The following is a 26,773-nucleotide window of genomic DNA, read 5'->3' as shown; positions in this document are numbered from 1 at the left end:
GCCGCCCCCATCCGGGTCACCGCCCCCCCCGCAGCTCCCTGAGGAGACGCGGGGATGCGCACGCAGGCGCGCTCCCGCCCCGCGCCGCTGCCCTCCCGCGGCCGCAGGCTCCGCTCGGCGCCGGCGGGGAGCGCGCGCCGCCGTCACCGCGCCTCGCGGCGGCCCCCCCGCCCCTCCCTGCCCTGCCCCGGTGCCGCTGAGGGGATCCGCGCCGCGGAGACGGTGAGCGCCGCGCCGAGCGCGGGCGGGGCCGCGCGGCGCTACCCGGCTCTGTGAGGCGGGGGCCGTGGGGCGTCCCCGGTGCCGCTCCCCGCGGGGCCCCGAGCCGCCGCCACCGCCGCCTCGCAGCCCGGAGCCGCCTGGCCGAAAGCCGCCGCCCGCGGCCCGGGCGGGCGCTGAGGGTCGGACAGGGCGGCGCCGCGGAGGGGCAGGGGCGGCGGGGCACCGGCGGCGATCGCCGAATTTCCCCTGTAAGTTTCGGGAGCCCCCGCCCGCGGCGTGAGCGGGCAGCGCTTGCTGCTGTTCGGGGGTGTTCGGGGTGGCCGTCGGCAGCCGCTGCTCCCCGGACAGCAAAGGCGGGGTGAGAGCGCTTCCCCGAGCGGCGCCGGTGCCGGGGGGCTCCGGGTCCCGTGAGCGCCCTCGGTGCGGAGCTGGGACGCGGCTGGGTGTCCGCAGCCCGTCAGCGCGCTGCCCTTCGGGGTCGTCGGTCGCAGCCGCTGCCGCCGCGAGGTTTATCGGGCTGTAACGGGCGGACAGCGCTCGTGTGCGGGAGGGGAGCGGAGCCGTGCCCCGTGCGCGTCGGGGAAGCCGGAGCGGGGCTGCTCGGGTGCCCGCCGCATCAGTGCGTCTGCCAGGCTTGGAGCGTTTCTCCTGATTTTATTGCTTTCTGATAATTGCACAAGAAAATAATTCCGCCTAATCTGTTAAAGCACAGCCTCTCGAGCTGTTGTTTCTGACAGTACTTCTTAATTAGCGTTCATAAATCAGCCCTATCCCTATTTCAGGGAAGCTATTCAATATTCTTCCAGTGCTCGGTAACCATTGTGTTTTAATACTGATGTGAGTGAAGTCAGGAAAAATAGGTAATCTGAGGAAGAACGAGCGTTAGCCTTGTAGGATTCTGATTTTAAAAAAGTTAGAACTGTGGTGCGTTCTCATTTAAATATATATATGTAATTGAAGTAGCTCTTTTTATAGATCTGTGGTCTCTATAGAAACTTTTCAGGTTTTGCTTTTATGCTTGCAAGAAATGCTGTACCGTAAATTCAGCAATTGAACAACTGTTGAACTTGTTGCTGAAATGTTTCGTTACCTTTGATGAAGATTGCTTCTGTTGAATCCCTTTCCCTACAGGCTGCTTGTAGGAATTCAAGGGAATAACTGCATTCTTATGGCTTAATGTGCAAGTTGCTACTCTGGCTTTCTAAAGGAGCACGGTGATTTCTCTGGTAATTCCATTTTTGCAATAGAAAAGCAATACTCTGCTTCACGACAGTGGGGATGGTTAAGCTGCCCCAGCTGTCCAGTATTATTCAGACAGGTTATTGGAGGCTTACTGTTATTGGAGGCTTGCTGTCATTTCACAGAGCAGAAAACATCTCACAGTAATGCATTTTGTTGCTGTAATTAAATGGTGCAGCATGACGAATTTATATATGATGAACCCTGAAGACAGCGATGACATTCGCAGTGTGCCCAGCAGGCGTGTGTCGTCTCGAGGGTCTGCAACTTCTTTGCAAAGCTGCAGAGCGTCTCTTATGGACTGCCTATGTGGTATTTGGCATGGGTCATAATACCACAAATTGTTCTTGAGCAAAAGCAGTGCTTTCCTCGTAACAAGGGTATTTGTGCTGTAAAAGGTTTTCTGGAGTCATCTTTCCTGCTGAGCAGACAGCAGGCCTGCAGTGCCATCAGCTCAGCTGTGGCTGAGCAACCACGCCGTGGTCATTTGTCTTGATCTGTGTGTGTTTTAAAGGTGGGAATACACGGATAGGTCGCGGTAGTCGCTGATTGCCTGTGTAACGGGACTGTGGATGAGGTGTGTCAGCACACAGAAGACTAAAGGTGTCTGCGGGTCTGCAAGTTAACTTCCGTAACGCTAGCGGGGCTGTTTTGCTCAAGTCTCGCCGATTCACCTTTGGTAAAAATCTTGTGGCCATCACTTTATTTCTCTCTGTCTGCTTCATTAGCTAGTTGAATTGTTTAATGATATGTAAAATTCAAAGAAGTTAGATCTTGGGGCTTTTTTGTTGCTTTTCTTTATTTTTTTCCTTCCTTTCTAATAGTCTGTGTGGTTCTGTGATCTCCAAGGGCCTGGCATTTGTTTGCAAACATTTCAGTTTGTAATTGATCCTTCTCAAATTCCGAAGTTGATTTGGCAAAGACTTTTCCTTAGGTGTATTGTTTACATAGCTTTCATTCTTGCCTTTTACTGCTCCTTACTGGATGTGTTGTCACTGTTTCATTTACAAAATTGTCTTATTCTGTGATGCCAAGTAGACATGGAAAAAACATGGATGTCTTTTTTTCAAAATACCAAATAATTTTCAGAGTTTTAGACCCTCATGCTGGAGCTTTGAACTCAATTTGAATTCTCTGAGTTATTTTAACCAAATTTGGTAAAAGAAGTGAAAACTGGGATTTTTTTTTTTCCACAACGCATTCCTTATGGCTTTAGCTTAGTGTTTTAGTCCATTATATTGTTCTTCTAAAAAATATACATCCCATTTTGTTTTAAAGTAGATATTTGCACACTTGCCTCACTGCTGGGTAAAAGATTGCATCTATTCAAGGAGTCTGTACAAAGTCTTATTGCATGTCTGGCTAATATTCTGTACAGAGTTTGGGCATTTTATGTGTATGAATAAAACCCTAGCTCTGCCTTCATTTTGTCCATATCTTTGCTCATTTTTTTTCTGAGGTGCCATTCTCTTGTGCTTCCCTACCGACCAAGGGGGCATCTCCATGGTCCCCGACTGCCGTGTTTGGTGCTGGCAACCTGCAGCTGGAAGCTCCTTAAAGGATGTGAAAGCTGATAATGACTTCAGAGGAGGGCAATGGATTCAGCTGATAGTCAGTGGATTAAATCCTCGCTCATTTCAACTGCGATTTCTGGCTCCGCAGCGCTCACAGCACGGAGCGGGAGGAGCGCTGCAGGGCACTCAGTCCTGTTTCTGTGGTGCCTTCACCTCGCTCCGGCGTGCTGTGTTGGCGTCACCTCATAGCCTGCGAGGCCCAGCTCGGACTTCTTACGGCTCTTCACAGTGTGGCCAACTCGGCCGTGTTTTGTATTGGTCTGTAGTTTACCTGATTTCCTGTCTCACTCATCGCTAATTTGAGTCTTTGAGTTTCGATGGTGGCGTTACCAAGCTCTCCCTTCCCGGTGCCCCTTCTCCCTCGCCCTGGGTGCAGGTCTCCCTGCTCTGCGCTGGGCGCCATGCTGGGCCGGGCCTGTGCCTCCAGGCCAGATGGTGGCTTCTGTTTTCACCGGGTTGACGTATTTTCTTCTCCTTTTCTCGTTCATTTTTGAATGAATCAGCAAGCAGAAAACCGAGTTTCTCAGCAGCTCCGTGTTGTCTTGCGTTTACATCCGTTGTGTGATGCTGCAGAGCGCCTCCGGTGCGCCCTGGGAGCTTGCTGTGCCTTGGTCGCAGCTCGGCGAAGGTCGTGGTGCCGAACCCATGCCGTTACGTGCACACGCTGCCTCAGACAGCTTTGTGTCCCAAAGGCCACATTGATTTGACCAAATTAAGCTGGCATCGCACCTTGGGGGGCGGGGGGGGGGCGATCTTCTTCCCACCACGACTCTTTCTGCTCAATGACCAATGAGTTTGCCTTAAAAACGTCTGTGTGTTTACAGATGTGGCCATGCACCCTGCCTGATACTGTGACTAAGCAGTTTGTAAATACCTAAAACAGGTACCAAATTATTTTTTTCCCATTTTCACGTGTTATTTTTCCTTAAATATGAAGTGTTGAGAGTGTTTGGCTGTTGCTAATTAAAATACTGGTCTTAAACCTTTTCACCTGTGTGAGCATGGATTGTTTATGGATTTTTTTGTGCATATTGGTTTCAGTTGATGGTGTTTGTCATGATCCTGCTTCGAAGGAATAAACTAGTTAGGCAAACATTCGAATGAGGTTGTTGCCAGTGAAACATAATGTTTGTTTACCCTTTGTTTCAGGGCTGTATCACAAACTAACACCCCTCCTGCCGAACCTAAATGTGGTACAGACTTGCGTGTTTTCTGTCATTTACATTAGAATATATGGTAGTGTAATAACCCAGTGATTTTTGCAGTGGGAGGTGGCAGGGTATTTTCTATTAAAGTGTTACGTGCTTTTGTTTTGTGACGGTACAAACTACTTTTTTTACCTAAAATCTTCTGTTTAGCCTCTTGCTTGTTTTCTCTGTTCTCCCCTGACATACATGCAATATTCACACCCTTAAGTCTCCTGCGCGTGGGGAAGGTGTTCCCAGTGCCTGGGACAAGGCAGCGTCCTCACGCTGGGTGTTGCCTGGCTTTGTTGCTGTATCTGCTGCTGGCACGGAGAAGCTTTGGACAGATGATTCAGCTCTTCTGTACATCTGTTCCCTCTGATGAAATGCTGATGTTTCTTCAAGCGTCAGAAGACTACTCTATTATTTGGAAAGTTCTTTAAGAAATTGCTATTGACTGAAAAATGTTATGGAGAAAAGCTTGTAGAACAGTACAGTAGTTCTTGGTTTATGTCAGAGTAAAAGGAGGAGAAATGTCATTGACTTGACTGAGTGACTTTATGTTCCTTTTCGTAGATTTACACAAAGGGGAAGTAGTCTTCTCTTGCGTGGATGAGAGAGCAAGTCTCATGTTGATTTCTGTTCTCTTTTGTAAGATTATTTCCTTTAGGGATCAGACAAAGCAAGATGTGGCACCTTGACACTGTTTTTGTTCTGTTTTAAACGGCAGGCCCTTACTAGAAACTGTGGAACGTAAAGGAGAGTTGCTTTGGGTGGACCATGCTCAGAGATACTATGAAGTCTTGGAGCGACAGCCAGTCAGACCTCTACAGCAGTGACCAAGAAGAGGAAGAACAGATGATTTTTGGAGAAAATGAAGATGATTTGGAAGAAATGATGGATTTAAGTGACTTGCCTACCTCCCTGTTTGCTTGCAGTGTTCATGAAGCTGTGTTTGAGGTACAGGAAGAAAAGGTAAGCTGGAGAGGGGCATATTTGGGGTATAGTACTGTAAGTATGGATACAGCTAGAGAATGCTTTTGTCTGGATTTCCAGTGTATTGTTGCATATTTTATGTGGGAGGGGTGGAAGAACAAACCACACAATTATTTACCAGTAAGCTCAGATCAGAATGAGAACAGTTGCCAAGGAGCAGGTAATGCTACAGTTTTATGGTAGTTGAAATTGCTAATAGATATGCTGTGCTTCTTCCACAAAAAAACAAGCTCTTCTGGTTTTTCTATTTATCCATGGTACCAAGTTTAAGGGAGGAATTTAAATAAAATTCGAAGGTAAACTTAAATTATTAATTCTTTTAAGGCAAAGATGCTGTTAAAAGAAAAAAAGCATTACACATTTTCGGGATGCACGGTCTGATTTGAGCTAAAAAACACCTTAAAAGTGGCTTAAGACCTTATAATAAACTAAATCATCTTGGGCCTGCTAACATCTGTATTCAGTCAAATCTGTACTTGCCCTTTGCTTCCAAGAGCATCAGGAGTAATTATCAAGCGTACGTGAGCTGTAGAGGGAAAATAGGAGGGGCCAGTACGAAAGCTTTGGTTTGCAGCTTTTTCAGTTTACAGAAATACTTGTGAAGTGTTTCACACTTGTGAAACAGTGGTGTCCCTAACTCATTGTGTGTCTGGTATAGAAGTGTTGCCCTGCTAAATTATTTTACACGTCTACCAGTGATTTGTGATTTTCATATGCACATTTGCTCTTTCTGTGGAAGTATTCTCCCAGTATGTCAGGGCACATGAGCTGCATCTGGGGAGATGTGCTAGCTCTTTAACAATACCGGGATAATTAGATGTCACATGGAACCACTTGTGAATTTAACCACTTCTGGTTAAATTTTTCTTATCAAATATAGTTTGTGAAGTGTACTGATTGTACTGTCAGCAATCCCATCTAAGCTGATTTATTGTCATAGCCAAGATGTTAGTTCAGAATAGGTCAGAATTGTGTGTGTTACATCTATAAACAGGAAACTTACTCTGCAGGCTTCTGCCTAGTGCTCAAAAGAACAGAAGGGCTTTGCTATATAATATGGCTTTTATCTGTGTTATGAAATTCTGCTTAGTCAGCCCCTGGACACACATTTCAATGGCTTGATGTACTTCTGCATTACATCTGTTTTTATTAAAGGCTGAATGCACAGCAGTTACTGAATCAAATGCAATTTGTGCTGTCTGCACACATACAGAAAGCTATTTGAAAAATTGTGATGTTTTTTGGTTTTGTTCTGTTTTTGTGTTTTTGTTCATTTGTTTTGGTGGCACTTAGGGTTTTCCTGTCAACATTCTTCTAGTTTGTTTGGTAACAGTAGCATAGCTAGCAGCACTTGCAAGCAGACTGCATCAAAATGAATTTTTCTCTTCCCTGATTTCTGTAGTAGTTGCAATTGTAACGAATAGATTGCCTGGTTCTGCATGTAGACATAAATATTTTGTCCTTAGCATTTTTATTTGTGAAATTTTGCATAAGCAAATAACTATTAATATTCTGATCAGGATAAAAGGTTAAAAAGACGCTATTAATTTGAAATCTGGATATTTAATTCTTATGAAGCATTTTGCTCAGGTTCTATTTCTCATTCTTTCATCCCTTTTTTGACATTTTTCAGCTTCTAGAGTTTTGTTTTTTTTTACTGTTGATTAGTTAAAGCAACACTTTAACAGTTCTCTGCTGAATTGACTGCATGTTTAATTCAATGTTCTCTTTTGCTTAAATGTTTTAAGTTAAATGCCCAGTATGTTTACAGGAAAAACTGTAAGATGTCTAAGTTATCTTGTATTTTCTAATAATTTTGTCTTTTACATAATATCCAGAAACATCTTTTCAAGTGTACTTCTAATAGCTAAAGGTTACCAGTTAAAAGAGTAAAAGTACATATTGTCCCTTTCTCAAATACTGAAAATACCTGCATTTAAAACTAGGGAAAAAATATGCAAATTGTCTTTCATAGAGAACTATTGAATTAAAATGGATTCAATTTTGTAACAATGCAATTATTGAAAAAATTGAAGATAAGATTCCGTATTCAATGGAACGTTTGTGTTTTTTTTCCCAAAAAAGTGTTTAGTAATAATAGATCTTTGTCTCTTCAAAAGTAGTCTTATTCATCCTGTGAATTTTGACAGTTTTTAAGCACTCTCTGCTTTAGCTTATTCAATTTAAAAATGAACTGACTTGCGTAGTATTTTTGGAGGTGCTTGGGTGAAAGGTGCAAGTGCAACTACTTTTGTTGACTGCACTTTTGGGAAACTGTCACTAGATGGCAGTTCGCGTTTTGAGTTATATAGGCTCGTTCACATCAATGTACTCTTGGAATTCAGATTTTAAGCAGTGAGATAAAGCAGTCAAAGAGCGAAGTATGCAATGCACAGGTTTAGGAGATGATTAAGGGAAACGCATGGGATTTGGGAGACAAAAGTGAAAGGAAAATGTGTTTTCATTGATTGAAAATGTTCATTTTATGTTTAAAGAATCTTTGTACTTCATCTCTAGGAAAGATTTGAAGCTCTTTTCACAGTCTATGATAATCAAGTCACATTCCAGTCGTTTAAAAGCTTTAGAAGAGTAAGGATAAACTTCAGCAATCCAGAGGCAGCAGCAAGAGCACGGATAGAACTTCATGAAACTGACTTCAATGGAAAAAAACTGAAGCTATATTTTGCACAGGTATTACGGAGCACTAATTTGTTCTGCATGTGTCCCTGTTTTTTTCTTGTGTCACATTTGCCCATGAGTTTCATTTCTGAGAAGTTTTGAAGCTACTGTTGACCTCTTGTTCTTCTGTACTATCATGTATTATTTCTACTCATTGAGAAATTCATGCTTTAGGAGATGGTTTTACTTTTCAGCTTGAACTTACAGAACTGTGTAGTGACACAAACCACCTTCTCACATATATAAACAGAAATGTGTTGAAAGTAAATGAAAGATCCCTAAATGAAAGGTCCAAAGATCCCTTCACAATAGGTGCTCTACTGGCATATTCTTTTTTGCTGGATTAGCAGCTCATGTTATCTACAGCTACATTGTCAACACTTACACAGACCAATTTCTTAGCCGCACCATTTATCTGAGGCGTTAAACCAAGAGAAATGGTAGAAGTTGTACTATTATTTTTAAAGCTAAACTGAATTAAGCACTGTTAACGCAGAGATTGGCCATGCGTTACTGGGGAAGCAGACTAAATAAGAAGAATTAATATTTGTGATTTCATTCTGTGTCTCCTGGCCTTTGTATTCAGGTACAGGTGTCCAATGAAGTAGGAAACAAGTCCTACCTTCTTCCTCCACAACCTGTTAAACAGTTTCTGATATCACCACCTGCATCTCCACCAGTTGGATGGAAACAGAGTGAAGATGCAACTCCGCTGATAAACTACGACCTGCTTTGTGCTGTCTCCAAGTTGGGACCAGGTAGGGGTATTTACCTGCTTTTGCTGTGTTACTTAACTTCAAAAATACATATTCAGAGAATTTATGTACTTGTCTTTTCTGTGAGAAGAAACTGAGTCTCTCTGACTTGACATTACTTGAATAAAATGATCCATCAAAATTTACTTCATTCCTTAACTCATGGAAAGTGTAACACAGAACTAGACTGTGTGGCACTGGTTCCCTGACATCCATTTATTGAATTTTGCTATAGCTTTAGTATTAACTAACATACAAGAGAGCAATGGAAAGTTCAGTGTCTTGCAGGTGAACAGCCACAGTTGTTAATGAAGCAGTATGTAGTTTTTTGTTGGATTATCAAACTTTTTCATGGGTCTTACTTGGAAAAACACTGTTTTCCCTGAAAGGGAGGTTTATCATTCTCACGTCAGAAGTGCTTTGGTGTGTAATCTCTTGAATTGGGTCCAGTATTTTTTGCAATGCCTTCTTACATCTCTCCCTCCTTCCCTTTGAAGATCAATTAAAAGACTGTATTTCAGAGAACAGTATAACAGATACAGGAGCTATTTTTAAAACATGAAACAGGTCTGGTGAATTATGAAATTTGAGCAAATTAAAGATGAGATGGGAGTAAATTACTACTTTGTTGTATACTGCAGCTCTTAAGGATTTTCTGAGATAAAGTGGCTTAGTATTGCTGGGGACATTCTTAGTATGGTCTTTGCTGCTTTTCAGGGGAGAAGTATGAACTTCATGCAGGAACAGAATCAACTCCTAGTGTAGTTGTCCACGTCTGTGAAAGTGAGACAGAAGAGGAAGATGAAATTAAAAATCCCAAACAGAAGATCATGCAGACAAGGCGTCCAGAACCGCCTGCAACAATACTGAATGAATCTAAAGCGTTTGATTGTACACTGGAGGTAGGGGGTACTATGCACTGTTAAACTGCGATGCTCAGGATAGTATCAAAAATCAGACACTTAATGAGTACATGTGTTGATGTCTGTAGTGCTGCTATATATTACATATAGCGGCAACGGATTTTACTTGTAGTTGTCTCTCATGTTCAAGATTTTGGATGCCAATGCTCTAAAAAGCACTTTAATTTTAAGGACTAGTCCCCCAAGTGTAGCAAATCCACCTGACTTGCAATAGTGAAAAATAGGAAGTTTAGGTTTTTTTTGAAGATGTTACCTTCTCTTTATACTGTGAAGTGTGATGTACCAAGTGCTGAAATAATATCTTACTGTCACTATTGGATTCAAGAAAGTTCTTTGTATAGCAATTAAAAACCAATTCGTGCCGGTACAACTACTTCTAATTCATGTAAAAATTAATTGGAAGCGAAGAATACTCCTTATGCTAAAATTCCTTCCCGGCCAGTAATCTTCTGAAGTGTGAAAGTTAATGCTTGCTTTTCTCAGATATGTTTTTAATTTGACATGAGGCACAAATACACGTATGGAACTAAATTCTGTGTAGTTAGCAGAACTACTTGAAGAGTACAGGAGGAAGAACCACAGACCACTAAAAGACAGACTGTGAGTCTGTACCCAACACTACTGCTGCTATCTGATGGTACAATGGTTTGCACTGACATCTGATTAAGAGTGAATTACAATATGCAGAGTGAAATATGGATTCAGCTATTGAATGTGTTGTCTCTGATCCTCTCTAAAAGTATGGTAATGTTTGTTCCTCTCCAGTTCTAGAGATGGCCTCCATTTATAAATAAATTCTACGACTGTTATGTTATGACTAAATGATGTTAGGAGATAAAAACATCTAGGGTTAATTTTTAACCTGTGGTCCTAAACTTCTCTAGTGTTTTTGTTCTTTTTTTTTTTTTAAGACAGTCAGTTGCCTGGCTTAGCCAGCTTTTATGCAGTTTGAGCCCTTATTTGCTGTTTTTCATTAAGAGTTTTTCTGTGTAGCATCCTGTATGTCTGATAAAGCATCCACTAATTTTGAGACCAGGATGCATCTTTTAAAATACAGATCTTTAATTTTGTAAACTCACGTTAAGTGTTTTAGTAGGAGGAAAATATGCCTCAGTATAATGACACATGCTCCTATGCTTTTATGCTATTTTATAATCAACCTTTTTTAGTCTACCCAGATTCTTTTTCTATAAAAAGATTACAATTTTCTGAACAAGCCAGGCTGCTTATATTCATATATATATATATATAAATCATTCAGAAATTGGCCTTTTTCAATTCATTTTATTGTATTTTAATGCTATATGAAGTGTTTATTGAACTTTCAAAAGTATTTTCACTTGATTGACAGCGGAGAGAAAAAGCAATGGTCACGAATTTGCATAGGCGCAGTAGTTTTCAACCCCATATTGTGCCAGCTTGTGATCCCTTCCTGCCACCAGCTTCGAGTTGCAAAATGGGATCCTGCAGGCAGGTCCTTGTTCCAGAGGTAGGAATAGTATGTATTAAAAAGGCAGGAAAATGTTTTTGTTCATCTTGCCTCCAAAGGCATGATATTTATGTATCTCTTCAGGTATTAAAATCACTTAAAGTCTGACTTTTGTGTCACTGTTCTACAGTACAAAAAAGGGAGAAAAAAAAATCTTGTATTGTCCATGAGGCCTGTGTATTTTAAAATTTCCAGAAGTCCATTTTGGATTCTGTGGTGTTTATATTTTGTTAATTGTTTAATTTCTACCCCATTGTAAAAGTTTGTGTAAGTAGGGATAAGTGGAAAACCTTCAGAAACAGTTTTATAATGCAAATCAAGTAAGTGATGTTGTCAATGTATCTTGTGTAAAATGTATAAGAACCTGCATTCCAACATCTTTCGTTGTGTAAAGAGGCTTAAAATAAAAACAATGCAGTGCCATTCGTATGGTTTTCTCTAACTGTATTCCATATCGATCCAAGTTTGTTTTCTAACAGTATTGTACTCTTGTGCCACTGAGTGACCAGTCAAAAATTTTTCTTATGAAACAAAACCCAGAAACTATCACTAAGGAAAAATACTTCTGAAGAAGTTGGGAGACTTCCACAGAAAAATCCTGGGAAGAGACATCTGAAGAAAGGAGCGAGATTTTTTTTATGGTGTTTTTGGGTGCCTGTCGAAGCAGAGTTCCATGTGGATGTTTAGCTGGCATTGAGTTTGAATGGGCGTTTGACACATACTTAAACAGCAAGTATGATGTAGGTGAGAATGTCTGGTCTGGGTTGCAGTATTAAGACCTATAAAGTTTGTGTTGTAATAAAGATAGATAATTATTTTCAAAAATCTCTTGCATTTTAATACTTCGGCAAGTTGAGCCTTGTAGAAGGGAATGCTTGATTTCCTTGGTGAAGCAAACGTATTCCCATTGCAATATTGGTCGAAAGCCAGATCTCAGCAGTACTAGGGTGAGGTAGTGGGGAAGATGCTAATGGGAGTCTGTGGTTTTGCTGTTTTACCTAAAATAGAAAAATAACAAATTTTGAATCTTTTCTGATTCTATAGGCAATGACTGTGTTCCTGTTCAAATAACATGGCACAGCAAGCTGGGGTTGGGGAGGACAACCAGGTTTATATGTGGCCTTCTGCTGGGGCAGGTCACTTCATGTCTGCATTTCAGTTCCAACCCTTGCAGTTGTGGTTTGTATTTGTTTTTCTGACTTGGGAGATAAGAGGGGCAACAAGCATGTGTGGGTAATCTTCAAAAGTTCGGTCCTTTTCCAAAACTCACCTAGAACTGAATCTCAGCTTTATTGAGGCAGCCAACAGCTCCCTGAGCAGTGAGATTAGGTAAGAGCCCATTCTCCTGGGTAAATCCAGCTTCTAAGGCTTGGCAGCGAGGTAAGGGTGTGCCATGTTTATGTATTTGTATAAGCTCCTAAATGCTTTGAAAGGTTTGTTGCAAAGATAGGCAAGAAAGTGTTTGCACTGAATCTTACCTTGCCCAGTGGGCTCTGTGCAAGGCAAAGACTTGAAGATCTTTAGAGGTCTCTTCCAACCTAAATGGTTCTGTGATTCTACCAGCTATCTACAAAGGACAGCCCATATGTTGCACCTGAATTTAACCCAAGCTGAGCTGGAGAACTTCTGGTCCCCCCTTTGAAGTGTTAAAAGTGGACAAGGAAGGCATCTGCTTGTCAGCTTCTGTCAGTAGTATGTTCTCTGGATGTGAAAATACAAAAGTGAGAGACAAGATCTTTTTGCCCTCTAGATCTTTGTTTTATCCTTCCTTCTGGCAGACCCAACTGTAACAAGCCAGTACTCTCTCTCCTAGCCCTGTCTCTGTCCACCAGTGATCCATTGAAGAGCTTGTTTGCATTAGCAATGCCTTATCGGTGAAATGCTTAGAAATGTCCCCATGCTTGGGTTCTGCCGTGGCTGAGAGCTGGGCTCTGTGGCTGCAGACACTTGTGCACAGTCTGCACAAGTTTTGTCCTCGGGGCTGCAGGAAGCAAAACGCATATGGATTTCTAGGGTGAGAAATGCTGGGGGAGAGCGATGTATTGCTCCCCATCGGGTTCAGCGGGAGTCCCTGCCTGATTGCCTGCATCAAGGTGTGGAGGGGGGTCTGCAGCAATCCTTATTTCTCTTAGCTGGCATAAATCATGCATTTGAAACTCATCTTGACAGGAGCACCAGCTCTTCTTGAACTGTCCCCAAAGGGAAGCTCTAAACGTCATAGGACTTGGCTCTATACTAACGTTCCTGATTGTCTCGTATCAGTTTCATACTCATCCAGAAGTGCAGGTCAAAGATGCCAGCCGAGACCCTCACCCTGGACTTTGTTGCCTGCGTGACAAAGCAGAGACAGGTTCGAGTGGAGGCGTTTCACAGACTGAAATCACCACCAAAAAACCTTAGTTTATAGATTCATCTCTAGGGAAGCCTGGAAGCGGGGAGGCGGTGCCGGGGGCCGGGCCCGGCCGGAGGAGCCACCTGCGGCGGCGGCACCGCCCGACCCCGGGCCCGGCTCGACGCCGGGGAGCGGGGCCGGGGGGCCGAGCCTGGGCGGCGGCCGAGGGAGGGGGGCGGCAAGGGAGGGGAGGGCCGGGCCGGGCCGGGCCGGGCCGCGGGGATGACCCCGGGAGGACCCAGAGGCTGCCGCGTCCTCCGTGAGTAGCCTCGCTCCGGCTGCGGCGCTCCCATCGCTGCCCGGAGCGGGTCGGACCCGAGCGGCTCCGGCTCTGCCCCGTCGCCGCCGCTGGGCGCTGTCACCGCGGAGCCCCCCCGGGGAGGCTGCTCCGGGCGTGCGAGCGAATAAAGCAGACGTCCCTGCGGCGAGGCGTTTCACTGGGAACTCTTTAAAGCAGAAGGAAACGCAGCGCAGCCGCCGCCGCTGATCTGCTCGGCTGCCGCTTTAGCAGCTGCCCTGCCCGTCCCGTCCCGTCCCGTCCCGTCCCGTCCCGTCCGCGAGAAGCCGCCGGGGGCCGGTGACCGGCGGCGGCTGCTCCCCGCGGCTCCGAGATGCCCGAGCTCCTGTCCTGACAGCCACCCCTCCCACCCAGCGCCATCATCGAGGTGGGTTTTTTGTTTGTTTCTTCTCCAAAATCTGCCGAGCGACACGTTGGGAAGGGCTGGCAGGCTGATATTTAACGTGACACTGGAAGCCGAGAGCGCTGCGTGGCGGTCCGCGGAGTGCCCCCAGCGCAGAGCGCACCCGCAGCGCTCCCATCGCGTGGGAGCTCGCTGCAGGCGCTGACAGGGGAGGATTGTGATTTCTGGTTTTTTAGGGTAATTAACGTACGTAATGCCCTAGGAAGCCCTTGCTAAAGAAGCATAGCATTTTGTAAACAAACTCAGCTAACGTGATACATTGCGCTTGATGGAGTGTTTGGGCTGAAGGATTTGATCTAGTGATGAGAAAGCAGAAGACAAAGTCAGTGACTTCGTGGCTCGCTGAGGATTGCCGTCTTGCTGCGTGGACAGGTAACAGCGCTGGGTGCCAGGCTGAAACACTGAGTGCTTGCCAAGAGCTTTGAAAGTTTCTGATCCGGGACGGGGTGTAGGTGTAAAGTATGGCACTAGCTGCGGGTTTATCTGCACGGTGGCCTTGGAAGAGGGGAATGTGTGTCATCAATTCAACAAGCTTGCATATACAGTACTTGAAGAAATCTTGTGACCGCTTTCATTCTGCTGTCTGCAAAGTGAACAGAGTTGCCAGTTATTAATAGTCTTAAATGTATTTTAATATAGAAAAATACTCAGGATGTGAAACTTGCAGAGGTTCTTGCAACAGTATTGAGCTCGACATTTTTTGGTAGAAGAACAGTCTGGATTGCAGAAGACACAGTCCTGCAGCTGGGAAGCCGCATACTTTTGTGCTGCATACGTTAGCTGCAGGCAGAGAGCAACAGTCCTAAAACTCAAATCCACGAGTGGCAGTAGACTTGGCTCCCCTGTTTGCAGTAAGTCATGAAGGTTTCCTGTCCAGCCTTGCTCCTATCTGCCTGCTGAGACTGAAGGTGTGACTTTTGTTAGTTGCAATAAATTCTTTTTACTTACGGCAATAGTGAATAAGTGAATAATAGTGAAAAATAAACAGTGAATCAGTTGGGAACAGGAAGCTTACTGCACGAAGGAGCTGGGGAAGCCTGTGAGTGGTATGCTGAGAGCCTACAGCCGCCTGTTCTCAAATCAACGCCTACTGTGCTCACAGGGTAAATCCAGAAACTCTGAACACCCTGCGGGGTGCTGGCACCTGCCCAAAGCAGTTCTTGCTCCCCAGGGGTGATAACTCTCGTGCTGGGTTCTCATGCCTTTGTGTGAGGCTCGGACCAAAAGTGCTGACACACGACTGTGTTGGGAGGGGGTTTGGTCGGGGCTGGCAAGTTAACCGTGACCTGGCCTATCATTAGGCATGGGGGAGAAGAAAAAAGTGTGGTGGCAATGACTGTGCTGCCTTTATGGAGAATCACAGAAATCGGGAAATGCAACCAAAACAGATAGACCTCTTGCAGGGAGAGATGATATGAAGCATGAATGGAGATCAGAGAGGAGAAAAGCAGGAAGAAAAAAAAAAAAAAAGCTGCTGGGATGTCTGAGTCATCCAGTTTCCCACTGACATACATAACTTAATGTTTTCACAACCACCTCCATGGAGCAGCAGACTTATAGCATAATGTAATTCCAGCACCCCTGCAGTCATGGTGCTTCCTCATGGTCAGCTGTGAAGGGCTAGCTATCAGTGAGGCATCCCCCTACCAGGCTTTGGGGTTAATGCAGCTGCTTCACATGGCAGTCTGGGGGAGTGGGCAGAGGAAGAGGGCTCCACCTTTATCACAGCCTCCTAGATGGAGACCCTTGGACCAAACACCTAAATCACCGTACCTAACATCAGCATTTAACCACCCAGCTGTGTGCTTGCAAAGACTGATTTTTTTGGTGGGATTTTGCAGTGCTTGGGCTGAGGTGGGTGAGATGAGCCCACAGACCATTGCAGCAGCACTGGGAGGACTTGTCCTGCCCATCCTCTGCTGTGCTGCTTCGAAGTGCCACGGCCTTGTGTCCTGCACAGCTGCTTGGTGCTTCTGCTTGGAGCAGGGTAGAAACCCAAATAATTACTTGGAAAGACAGAATTTCCTACATGATTATTAGTCTGTAATGGAAGCCTCGAAGCTCTTGACCTAGCAAATGTATTTGTAAAGTAAAGAAAAAAGAACACCCTTCTGCCAGCAAACAGGACCTGTGTTGATTCATGTGCTACGGTTTGTGCTGATAAATGCAGGGAGCCGATCTCTGACATGAAAGGCAGCTTAGGGTGCGAACTTAATCCAGCCGGCTGTGCAATCACCACGTGAGCAACTGGTGTTTGCTGTGTCCCATGTGAATCTCAGTGTAAGGTAGATTCCGAAGTAGCTGTGTTCATGTCTCTGATTCTGTTGGACGTAGTGAGGGGTGCCTGAGGAGCACATCTGGGTTTGCATTCCTTCTTGGATTTGTTCCCAGTGTACATGCCATTGGGTAAGCGACTTGCCTGCAGGCATCAAAAAACTTGGAGAACAGAAGGGACTGGCCAGGGAGGTGTGCAGTGGTATCAGAACTGGGAGATGTGGCTTTCTAGCCTGGGAACCCAGTCCTGGATTGGGCAAATCACTCAGGAATGGTACTGAACTCCAGCCATGGTTCAGTTTGGTTGGGAAAGAAGGTGGAGGATATGCTATATATTTCAAAGCCACTCTGACCACGTGTGTGAACACATTCTGTCCAGGCTTATTTCATGGTGGTGCTTTAACTCTCTGTTAGAGGAAGGTATTTCAGCATGTTGATGAAATGCCTGTCTGTACTGCTGTTAATATTTGACTAAGAGGAGGCTGTCAGACTCAATCTACTCGGCAAACAACAAGCACATCAACATCCCCTGACCTGTTTTTGAAAAGTGTGTTGAAATCTGCCTCTGCTGCCTAGTCTCTTGTAAAACAGAGTGGTGAAGTCTTTCTGCCCTGAAGGTGCACGCTGGCTGCCCAGTGCAGCTCAGCACCTGCAGGACATCAGCTTGCTGGGGACAGTGGCCGCACCGTGCAGCCCAACCCCAGGATTTACAAGCCCATCATCACACCTAAAACGGGTATGGGCTCCTCATCCCACTCTGGCTCCTCTCTCCTGCCATTTCCTCTTCACCTCTGGGTTCTCCAGATTCCTAGCTGATGTGTAAGGTCCTCCCGAGTGTTCCTGTTCTGCCTGTTCACCCTGAACAAGTGCCAGGCCTGGCTACAGATCCTCTGAGTGGTGGCAGAGGTCCTGCCTGTCTGGACTGTGTCCTTGGCTCAGCAGACTTCTGCTTGTGGTAGAGTGTAGCTGCAATACCTATTTCAAAAGGTCCGAAAGACTCCATAAGAAGGTCTACATTTCCCCCTGTGAAGCTGCCACCGATGGGAAGTGTGGGTGGAAGAGCCCGGGGGCAGGGCTGACCTGGGTGCGCAGCAGGCACCCAGCGCCCCCCTCTCGCTCCTCCTCGCCTGCTCCGTGCAGGAGCGAGGGGTGGGCTGGTGAGGATGCGGGAGGTGCACTTGGGATGTCTGCGTTCTTCTTCCTGGGCCCAGGTCTTTGTCTCTGTGAGGACAGGTAAAAGGCGTTTCTGTGACATGTTTCAATGAACAAAAATAAATGCTTTGTTTAGCAGGTAGTTCAGCTGACCGGAGTCGTGGCGTTTCAAAGGTCCAAGACCACAACAAGACACCGGTTTATCCAGCTCTGAACTAGGAGGGAAATGCTCCTTTATTTTCTGTTGCTGTCATCTTTTTCTTTCCCAAGCGATCTTTTGTGTTGTCATTTCTGAGGAGCTCTGGAGCTGTATAGGGAGCATGCAGAAAGTGCACCTTTCACTGCAGGACATAAGCACAGGATTCAGACCAATTCTGTCAAGCAGGTTAGATTGTAGGAATCAGGGAGGTTGATCACTTGAAGTGGTGGAAACTTTTCATTTTCTAAGTGATTGTAGTCACATACTTCATTTAAAGTTACATTTCCAAAAACAGTGAAAACTTTGGCCCTAAATTAAACCAATTTCTTCTGTGCTGGAATTCCTTTATCGTACCACAATCCCTTGGGTGTTTTGTGTGTGTGTGTGTTCTTTGTTCGTTTGTTTTGTTTTGTTCTGTTTTTCTCCTTTCTAATTGGGAACTACTTGGGATATTTCCTTTAATATGGCAAGAGACTGCGATGTGAACTTTGAGAGAGATGCCTGTCTCTGGTGCTTAAATGAAAGAGTTAATGCTGCAATTCCCATGCTAACAGTATCAGTCCCGATTCCCTGTGTTGGGCTTTGGAGCATTTATGCAATTTTTGACTGGAGTAAAGCAGATGCCTGGACAGAAGAAATGAGAGAGGCTTTCTACAACAGTGTAATTTCCTGAACTCCTCCAGCCTTTCATTAAATGGCACATCCAGCAAGGTCTAAAGCCTGTTAATCATTTCTGCAAAAGCATTACTGTATCTGGAATGTATTTTTGAACTCTGGAGTGGAAACCCAGCTCTATACATGCATGGTTGGGCTGCAGCTGAAACTCAAGTAGCTTGAGCTTCGTGTTGGAGTAGGCATTTTCCTTCTGCGTAATTTGACTGTGATTAGAGCAGAGTCAGAAGACCTACCTGGATGTCACTGTTACTTTCTTGAGAAACGTGGCTCCCTGTTCCTTGCCAGAGAAGCTTTGCAGTGGAGCTGGATTTGGAACTGCACAATTGTTGCTTGCAAAAATCAGCTTAATTCTGGTCTCCAGGGCTATGAAATTCTGTAGAGAGTTTTCCAATGATATTGCTGAAGAGCTGAAATTAGTCCAGTAATAACAGGGCCATTTCTAGAGCAACACTTACAAAGCAGGGTTGACTTTCTGCTGCAAGACTGGAGGCAGACCGTGCTCAAGGGCAAGTTGTTTTTCTGTGGTTTATTTGTCCAGATCCATTACATTTCTCACCAACATGCAGTTTGTTGGGGCTTCTTTGAACACCACTGTCCTAGCAGCAGAGACAAACTCCTAGGTAGTGTCATCTGAGGGATGCGTGACATGTTGCTGTTGATGACTGCCAGCCTGATAACAGAGGGTTCATCTCAGATTAATTTTCTTCTTACCCAATCTTACTTTTCATCTGAGTGCACACGTTGATGGTTTCTAAAATTTGTCACCCTGAGACTCGTTCACCTCCTCCCATGAGTCATTCCTACCTTGGTATTCATAGTGGTGCCTGAAGGCATTTTTCTTCTTTCTGAATCAGTTTTTCAGGGTAATATTTAACTGATAAATACAAATCCTTTCCTCCTGCACCCCGACCTGAGTACTCCATAGCCCATGCACAGTGTGTGGGATGTTATCAGCGTGCAGTGGGTAGAGCCACTTTACTGTAAGCAAAGGGTCTGAACTGTGTTACATTTGGGGAGCTCAGGTATGCTTTGGGCTGCTGTGAGGCTTTGCACATGCTGAAACACTTGCGTTCACACACATGGCAAGGAGAAGTGTGTGTGGCCCGGCATTTTAAGGCAGGAGATTAGAATTGGGAAACACAGAATTTGGAGTCAGGTTTAGATACTGCTGCTGGACAAGTCAATGATAAAGTCTGTCTGGTTCAAATTTCCAGGCATGCCTTTCAAAACAAGGGCACTCCTTTCTGGTGACCTGTCTTCAGTTCCTCACTTCTTGTCCACCAGGTGAGCTGAGAGGGCTGTCAGTGCTTCTTGAGATAGAAGCCACACAAGTAGACTTATTTTTTTTTTCCTTTCGTGCTGTTAACTGCACAGTAGACTTGCCTGTAGTTTGAGTAACTTTGTCTCAACAAGGAAATGAAATGCTTTTAATATGTGTTTTAACAACAGCTAAATCTGGAGAGCTCGTGCCAGAGCCCAAGACAAATGCTTTTATAAAGGTGCTGGTCTGACATCGGGACATGTGCTAATACGCATGCTCAATACAGAGCCGTGTTGTTTGCTTGAGGCCACGTTTATGCCTTAGCTCCTGCTAGCCAGTTTGAACTTGCTTTTTTTCCCCCTTTCCTCCCTCTCAGAGCCTTGCAAGGTAAGTTCAGGCACATTCAGGTCTCACTGAAGCACATTGTGTTTTTATTGCTTTTTGAAATTACAGTTTGCCTCAAAACCCAGGCAATGTTCCCAGTTCTCATGGTTTATGCTGTTGTAACATGAGCTCGGTAGCACATGACTGACCTGGCAGTAGCATCTGTTTGGCTTGCAGATGGGTGGTTTGTCAGTTTACGGGGAGCTGAAGTTGAGTTTGTGGCTCTTAAATATAAGCCTATTTCCTTTCTGCACTGTGCCATGAATGCTCAATTGATCCCCATGCCCCGCCGCTAGAGCATAATTGCGAACAATAAAACGCTCAAGCTCCAACCACTAAGCACTCATCGTGATTAAACAAGGCAAACCTTGTTGTAAGGGCTGACACTGCCAGGCTGGCCAGGCTGCCTGCAGAGGCAGGAGCAGAACTGAAAAAAATAGCTACTTCCACCGGCGATTGCTCACAAGCCAGGTCCTTGCTCTTGAACCTAGTTTTAGGAAGAGCAGAAAACTCTGAACTTCGTTAGAAGGATTAACTTCTCTCTTGGATGAGAGTGAGCTTGCTGCTTCCCACAGATATTAGGTTGACGGCTTTGGAAGGAGTATGAGCTGAGCTGAGCCTCAGACAGATGTGCCTTAGCACAAAGCTCCAAGCTTTGCAGCAGTGGGACGGGGGACGTGGATGGCAGCTGACTCCTTACCTGCTTCTTTTGCAGGATAAAATATAATGATGGTTCTGCGATTTGCTCTTTTTGCAAGAGAGAATGAATCTGAGATTCAGTCAGCTGTTGGCATATAAACCATTAATGTAGTAGAACTCCTTCTACCCTTATTTATTAGGATTTGACTGCCTCTTGGGCTTCTTAGATGACATTTTGGCATTTGTTTATTCTAATTAATGCTTTATACCTCTGATTGGCCTCTCCTCACCCAACTCTAGCACCCTGGTATTATTCAAATAAATAGGGACTTTGGTCACTTCAGGCTGTTCACACATAGCGCTGCTTCAGACCCACTCATCTGAAGCTGCAAGAGGACCTGAGAGAACAGCTCAGCTTCCAGGCTGGTAGAGAACATGCCCTTTCCTAGCAGCTGTCATGGCCAGCATGTTAAGAAAAACAGAAAATAAGCAACCCCATGCTGGGCTTTGTTGTCCCATTCTTTACTGTTTTATGTGATTTTAAAAGTAAGTACCTGACCCTGCCCTGCTAACGCTTTTGAGAAGAGAAGAGAATCAAGTCCCAGAGCAGCAGTGGCAGACAATGGTCTTCCTTAGACCTGGGTCTAAGGAGGGGAAAATCATCTGTTTTTCAGCTGGTGTTTGGACACAGTATAAGATGCTATCTGTGCAGCAGTGCCAGTGAAAGGATAAAATATTTCTGTAATTAAGATCCTGGGCTGAAACTACATCTTGATTCAAAACTCCTACTGGAGACATAATAGATGATTTTGTATTTCATTTAAAGCCTGCCGCACAGCCTGATGCAAAGACCACCTTTTTCTGAGTGGCAAAGTGCTGAATTTGTGTGTCTTCCTAACCAGCACCTGCCTTCCCTGGCAGGAAGTTAGCTCTTCAAGTCCAGTTCTTATGGAAAAACTCAAACAAGCCCCTCTGTTCCCTGTTACCCCTCTCCTGCAACTGCCAGGTGGCAGGAACCGCTTGGCAGCTCAGCTCTGATCCTGCCCTTGCTGTAAATGAGCATGGCCATTCACTCTGAAATTCAACAGGACAGGGGGAGGCAGGAAGGCCTTATAAATGGGGGCATTGCTACCACTTGCCAAAACAACCTATACGCTGTATCTGTAAAGGTGTTTTAAGTGGAAAAATGCCAAAACTTAACTCTGTGGAAATATTTCCCATTCCCTACTACATAGATGCAAAAATAACCAGCAGTGTGTGCCCCCACCCGCCTGTAGAGCTGTGTGTGAATTACTGGTTCTCCAAAACTAGGGCAGGTGTGTGTGCACAGGGGAAGTACATACTGTGTCATAAAGAAAGAATGTCCTGCGATTGCCGTAGCAAAGTCCATTTCTTCTCCCCTGTTGTTTAGCTTCTATTAAGCACTCTTCATTTTCCAAATGTTTTTCTAAACAGAGTAGGATCCAGTCTGCAATACCCCGAAACTGGTATTTTCCCATGGACCTCGCTGGACTTTGCTGCATCCTTGACCCTTGCAAGGCTGGCTTGGGCAGGTGTAAATAGCCCTGCTGATTCACAGGTGAGGAATGGAGCTGGAGGTAAAGCAGCAGAACTGAAGACTGGCACCTCCCATCCTGACCTGAGATACAGACCTCAGACCTTTCCAGTTGCTATAGAATATACAATGCAGAAAAAAAGATTTTTTGCATTTTTCATTTTGCATCTTAAGACTGTTACAACCTGTCAGACAAACTCATCCTTTTTGTAAGCAGGCTGTTTCACTGACAATGACAACTGTATGGCTGTAGGTGACTCATACACAAATAGCTCGCCATTACCAAGGTGGCTTGAACCAGATGGAAGTTATGAAGTGTGACTGCTGGAGGGCTTAATACCTAAATATTCAGCCACCTTTATTTGGGATTTTTATTTTGGTAGTCAGAGGAGATAAAAATGCTGCTTTAAATTTGGAGTTTGTGTTCTCCTAGTCAGGAGCAACAAAGTGGAAGTTGGACATGGCTTTTTCTGTATTGTGTCCATAGCCAAAATACTTGCTTAGCTTTCCCCAGCTTACAATGCAACGGCGAGTCTCTTCAACCTGGGCTTGTGTGTGGTACAACCTTCACCAGTGCGATTTCACATGGATCGACTGGGGAAACAGCTGTGGAGAGTGCTGTTACCAGCACTCGGTGACTTCTCACAGGTTCCACCAAGGCACGTGTAAATCATTTCACTGTGCTATACAATAAGGCTGAGCAAACAACACAAAATATTTCTTTTAGCATGGAAAGATCTACGACGACAGTAGATGATCATGTTGCTGTATTAACTTGGCATCGGCTAAACAAAGGAATCATTCAGTCAGAGGAGAATGACCCAGTTACAGATTCCGAGACAGTTATTTTTGCTTTTTAGTTTAAAAGAAAAAAAATCTCAAACCCCTTTTGAACGTAGGAGGATCGAAGTATTTGACTGAATCAACCTTGCAGTTCTAATCTTTCATACCCAAGCAAACATCAGCTTTTTCCTTCCTGCCGGTTACTGATCCTCTCATTCCTCATATATTAAATGGAGCCTCCAAAGTATGCACTGTGTGTTGACACAGCTACTGGTCTCCTCCCCGCCTCGAAACAAAACCCTGCCTGTGAAGAGCAATCACAGTCATATCTTCTTTGCCTCCCAAAATTGTACCTTGTGACTAAATTAGTCTTATTTGATAGACATTACTTTGAAGGAACCTTTAGGAAAGTCTTAATAAAGGGGAAAGGAAGAACGCAGAGTAGACGCGTTAGCTGTGAATTGGTATTTTCAGTAGTTAACTAGTTATCTGGCTGTGTCTTAGGAGGCTGATTTGCAGAGCTGCAGTTCTTTTTACTGCTAATTTCTATCTACTTCATTTTCTGGCTATTCTATACTCTGTGCTCTGTAAAACTTAAAGCTACTTAAGGACATGCCACAGGTCCACAATATCCCACTGGAGTATAACAGAGGGTAGGGCAGAGTCCTGCTTGGTGAATATACTGAGCAGCATCTGAAGCAGAAAACTCAAATTCAGTATCAGGTGTTGAAAAATAATTTAATTTTCGGTTGATAGTTTGAGGGTATTAGCTCTGAAGCTAGGAGCTGAAATGGTTTCAGAGGTCTGTTTGAAGTGGTATTCACACCGTGAAGGATTCTGAAGGATTCTTTTGGTAGCTAAGGTTACTAGTCACGTTTAGAAAACATGGGAAACACTTAGAAAATCAGTAAACATACAGACTGCTCTTTCTAGATCTACAATTTTACCCTACAGAAATACAGAAACAGGTGTATTTTCAGCTATCCACTTGCAGGCTTCTCCTCTTCCAGTAACAGACCTGCAATGACACTGGGGTGAGTAAGGTTACTTCCCAAAACACAAAGCAAACTGTCGCACTTGTGTTGCCTTTTTTTTTTTTTTTTTTTCTGTTGTGGGATAGCAGTTGTTTGCCGTGTAAGTTTGGAGCTTCAATTTAGGCAATTAAACTGTTTTTCTTCTCTCACCTCCTCCTGCTTTGTTAAGGAATTATTGATATATTGATATTTGGTATGAAAATCTCTCATTTTGTTGTAATTCCCACCAATAAGTATCCTTACATCACTTGGCAGCAGTAACTTAACAGAAAACCTGTCTTTTTTGCCTTCCTTTATATTGCTGAATATCGGATACGGAACTTTTCACAGATAAGCATCTCTATAAATCAACTTTGCAATGGAGGCTTGGGGCAGGGAAGTTGAGTACTTTCTTTCTCCCCTTAAACCCTGATTTGCTCACTTATTTTCTCAGTGACCTGAATCTCATAACCTGGTATGACAATCTAAAATCCTAAACCATTTAAGATGCACATATTTGTCCAAAAAATTTGTAACATCAGTAATCTATGGGTAACAATGCATCATTGTGTGGGTATCGTGTTTTATCCTATGAAAACTGACCAGTGTACGTTGTTAAGGTGCATTGCTCAAGTCTAGATTGTAGCAAAATTTCCATTGACTTCCACACGGCCAGATTTTCACCACCAAGAAAATACTAAGAACACCTTAATAGAAGGTAAATAGCACTCAGAATCTTTAATAGGCAGTTGTCTAATTAATGAAAAATTGGTAGCACAATTCAGTGATAATAGTTGATGAAATCACTCTTCTTTTTTCTTCTGTAGCCCAATCAAGATGACGACAGCCGCACCACTGATCAATAATACTCAGTTCTCATTAAATGTGACCACAAAGTCTCAAGAACAAAGTCTTTATCAAAGTAAGAAAAGTAGTGGGGTGGTGGCTTTTTTTTTTTTGTACTGTAATTACCATACCTTGATTAGATCAGTAGTGACGTCCAAACTTGTTTTCATTTTCTCTCGTATTTGTTAAGTATACATGAGGAAAAGACATGAGAAAAAGAGAACAGTTATTTGTATACTCCAGTTCTCATGCAGTACCTGGGTGCTCCAGTTTCTCAGCTAAACCCTCCTCTTCCTTCCTTGCCTCCCAAATGCTTGTATCCCAAACTGTTCCACTGAATAAAAAGTAACAAAGAGAAATGATTTTTTCCCTGTAGTTTTTTAAAATGGACCTTTGAACTTAGCAAACTTCAAACAGTACAGCGATAACTTTTTAAATAAGACCTTTTTCCTTTCTGCTTCCCTGCTAGGTTCTGGAGCAATAGTTGCTGCCATCGTAGTAGGAGTAATTATTATTTTTACAGTGGTTCTGCTCATACTGAAAACGTATAACAGGTATGTGGTTGAGTTCTATACTTCAGTAAGGCAAAGCAGGATGAACCAAAATCAGTCAGGTGTGCTCCCATCTCACAGACTGTTTCGTTATTTGTTGCTGAAAATTTCAAGGAGAATCCAAACTATCATGTACTTGGTTGATGCTACCTGAATCTCATGGTCAGCGTCTGTGACTGAATGGCTAGGAAGCAGAATAGGTCCTTGACAGAGGGCACCTGATGGATATTTGTTTTAGGGGACTTCTGTTGACATAGGAGAAGTTTGCTGTGAGCATCAAGGCTGCCAGAGCAGAGCTCAGTTTCTCAGTTTCAAGGCATTGGGTTAGACTTGTGTGTGTTCTAAAAGCAGTGACTTGCCATTTAGTATCTTTGGAATGAAATCCCGGTTTACTTTAACTTCCCAACGGCTATTCAGCTCAACCTGCTTCTGCAGGAATCTTCCCAATACTTACCATGGGAGACACCGCAACAAGTGCCAGCACTGATGATGCTTTCATTTTTTCCTTTACAGACACATGAGAGTGAAGCGGGAGCTGGAACCCAAGAGCACCAAAACAGCAATGCCACCTGCTTTAGGGCAGAACAGCGACAGCGTTATTCAGCATCCTGCAGTGACTTTCATACCTGTGGACATCCACATGCAGAGCAGACAACTGTGAACATGTGTCCTCCTGTGAGAGAAAAGACCTGGAGTTCTTATTAACGTGGACCTGGGCCTCACAGCAAAGTGACACCGCACTGGGAACGGTGATAGCTGTTATCTTGTCTATAGGTTGTAATTAGCCCTGCCTTCTCTCTTTGGGAGGAGAACTAAACAATCTGAACACTTTCCGTATGATGAAAATCAACTGGTGAAGGCATACAGACCATGAGACATGCAATGAGCCTTCTTACAGAGCTCTGGGTACAGAAAGACAAAATAGGCCAAGCCTATTCGTTGGAAGAAATGGTGCAAACTCGTGTTTTGTGAGCTTACTCAGAATTTGAACTTTTTCTATTCTGCAATGACTGATGATAAATGGAAGAAAAATTTGGACATGCAAGCTGCAACTCAGGTTGAACCTGGGTTTGTTAAGATTTATGTGAAACAGGTTTGTAGCCTATTTTATACATGATGGATAGTATGGGAAGTAGCAAAACTGTAAGTAGCAAAATTGTATTTATCTTTAGTCATCTTTTGTGTTTCTAATACCGCATATGTATGGTTTTAGACAGGAAAGTTACTTTTTATTTTCAAGTATTTTTGAAACATTTCTATAAACGTGGTAACTTGTCTGTTTCCAAA

At 44.1% G+C, this 26,773-nt stretch overlaps 2 protein-coding genes and 1 long non-coding RNA gene across 8 annotated transcripts; 2 read left to right on the top strand and 1 right to left on the bottom strand.

Moving 5' to 3' along the window:
* Positions 1-92: 92 nt before the first annotated feature.
* On the top strand, positions 93-11,484 carry RCAN3 (RCAN family member 3). Of its 2 annotated transcripts, none has more exons than XM_040534981.1 (5): positions 93-222; positions 4,950-5,194; positions 7,733-7,906; positions 8,481-8,652; positions 9,367-11,484. In XM_040534981.1, the coding sequence occupies exons 2-5, from the start codon at positions 5,000-5,002 to the stop codon at positions 9,573-9,575; spliced, it is 750 nt and encodes a 249-aa protein (XP_040390915.1). In that variant the 5' UTR covers positions 93-222; positions 4,950-4,999; the 3' UTR covers positions 9,576-11,484. The 2 variants fall into 2 exon arrangements, with proteins under 2 accessions (XP_040390915.1, XP_040390914.1); XM_040534980.1 differs by lacking the exon at positions 93-222 and adding an exon at positions 3,860-3,918.
* Positions 10,466-12,492, bottom strand: LOC121058872. The gene is made up of 2 exons (XR_005814382.1): positions 12,332-12,492; positions 10,466-12,059 (listed from the first exon to the last, which is right to left on the bottom strand). It is a non-coding gene; the product is annotated as an uncharacterized LOC121058872 (long non-coding RNA).
* A 1,093-nt stretch (positions 12,493-13,585) lies between these two features.
* LOC121058871 (non-compact myelin associated protein) lies at positions 13,586-26,773 on the top strand. 5 transcript variants are annotated; one of them, XM_040534982.1, is made up of 5 exons: positions 13,586-14,118; positions 22,194-22,317; positions 24,917-25,011; positions 25,405-25,489; positions 26,000-26,773. In XM_040534982.1, exons 3-5 carry the CDS (start codon positions 24,927-24,929, stop codon positions 26,145-26,147), a joined length of 318 nt encoding a protein of 105 aa, XP_040390916.1. In that variant the 5' UTR covers positions 13,586-14,118; positions 22,194-22,317; positions 24,917-24,926; the 3' UTR covers positions 26,148-26,773. The 5 variants fall into 5 exon arrangements, with proteins under 5 accessions (XP_040390916.1, XP_040390918.1, XP_040390920.1 ...); XM_040534983.1 differs by lacking the exon at positions 13,586-14,118 and adding an exon at positions 18,290-19,738; XM_040534984.1 differs by lacking the exon at positions 22,194-22,317.

Source organism: Cygnus olor, chromosome 23, assembly GCF_009769625.2.
Source record: "Cygnus olor isolate bCygOlo1 chromosome 23, bCygOlo1.pri.v2, whole genome shotgun sequence".
Lineage (NCBI taxonomy): Eukaryota > Metazoa > Chordata > Aves > Anseriformes > Anatidae > Cygnus > Cygnus olor.
Note: the sequence above shows the minus strand (reverse complement) of the source record. Positions and strands in the feature narration are given on the sequence as shown.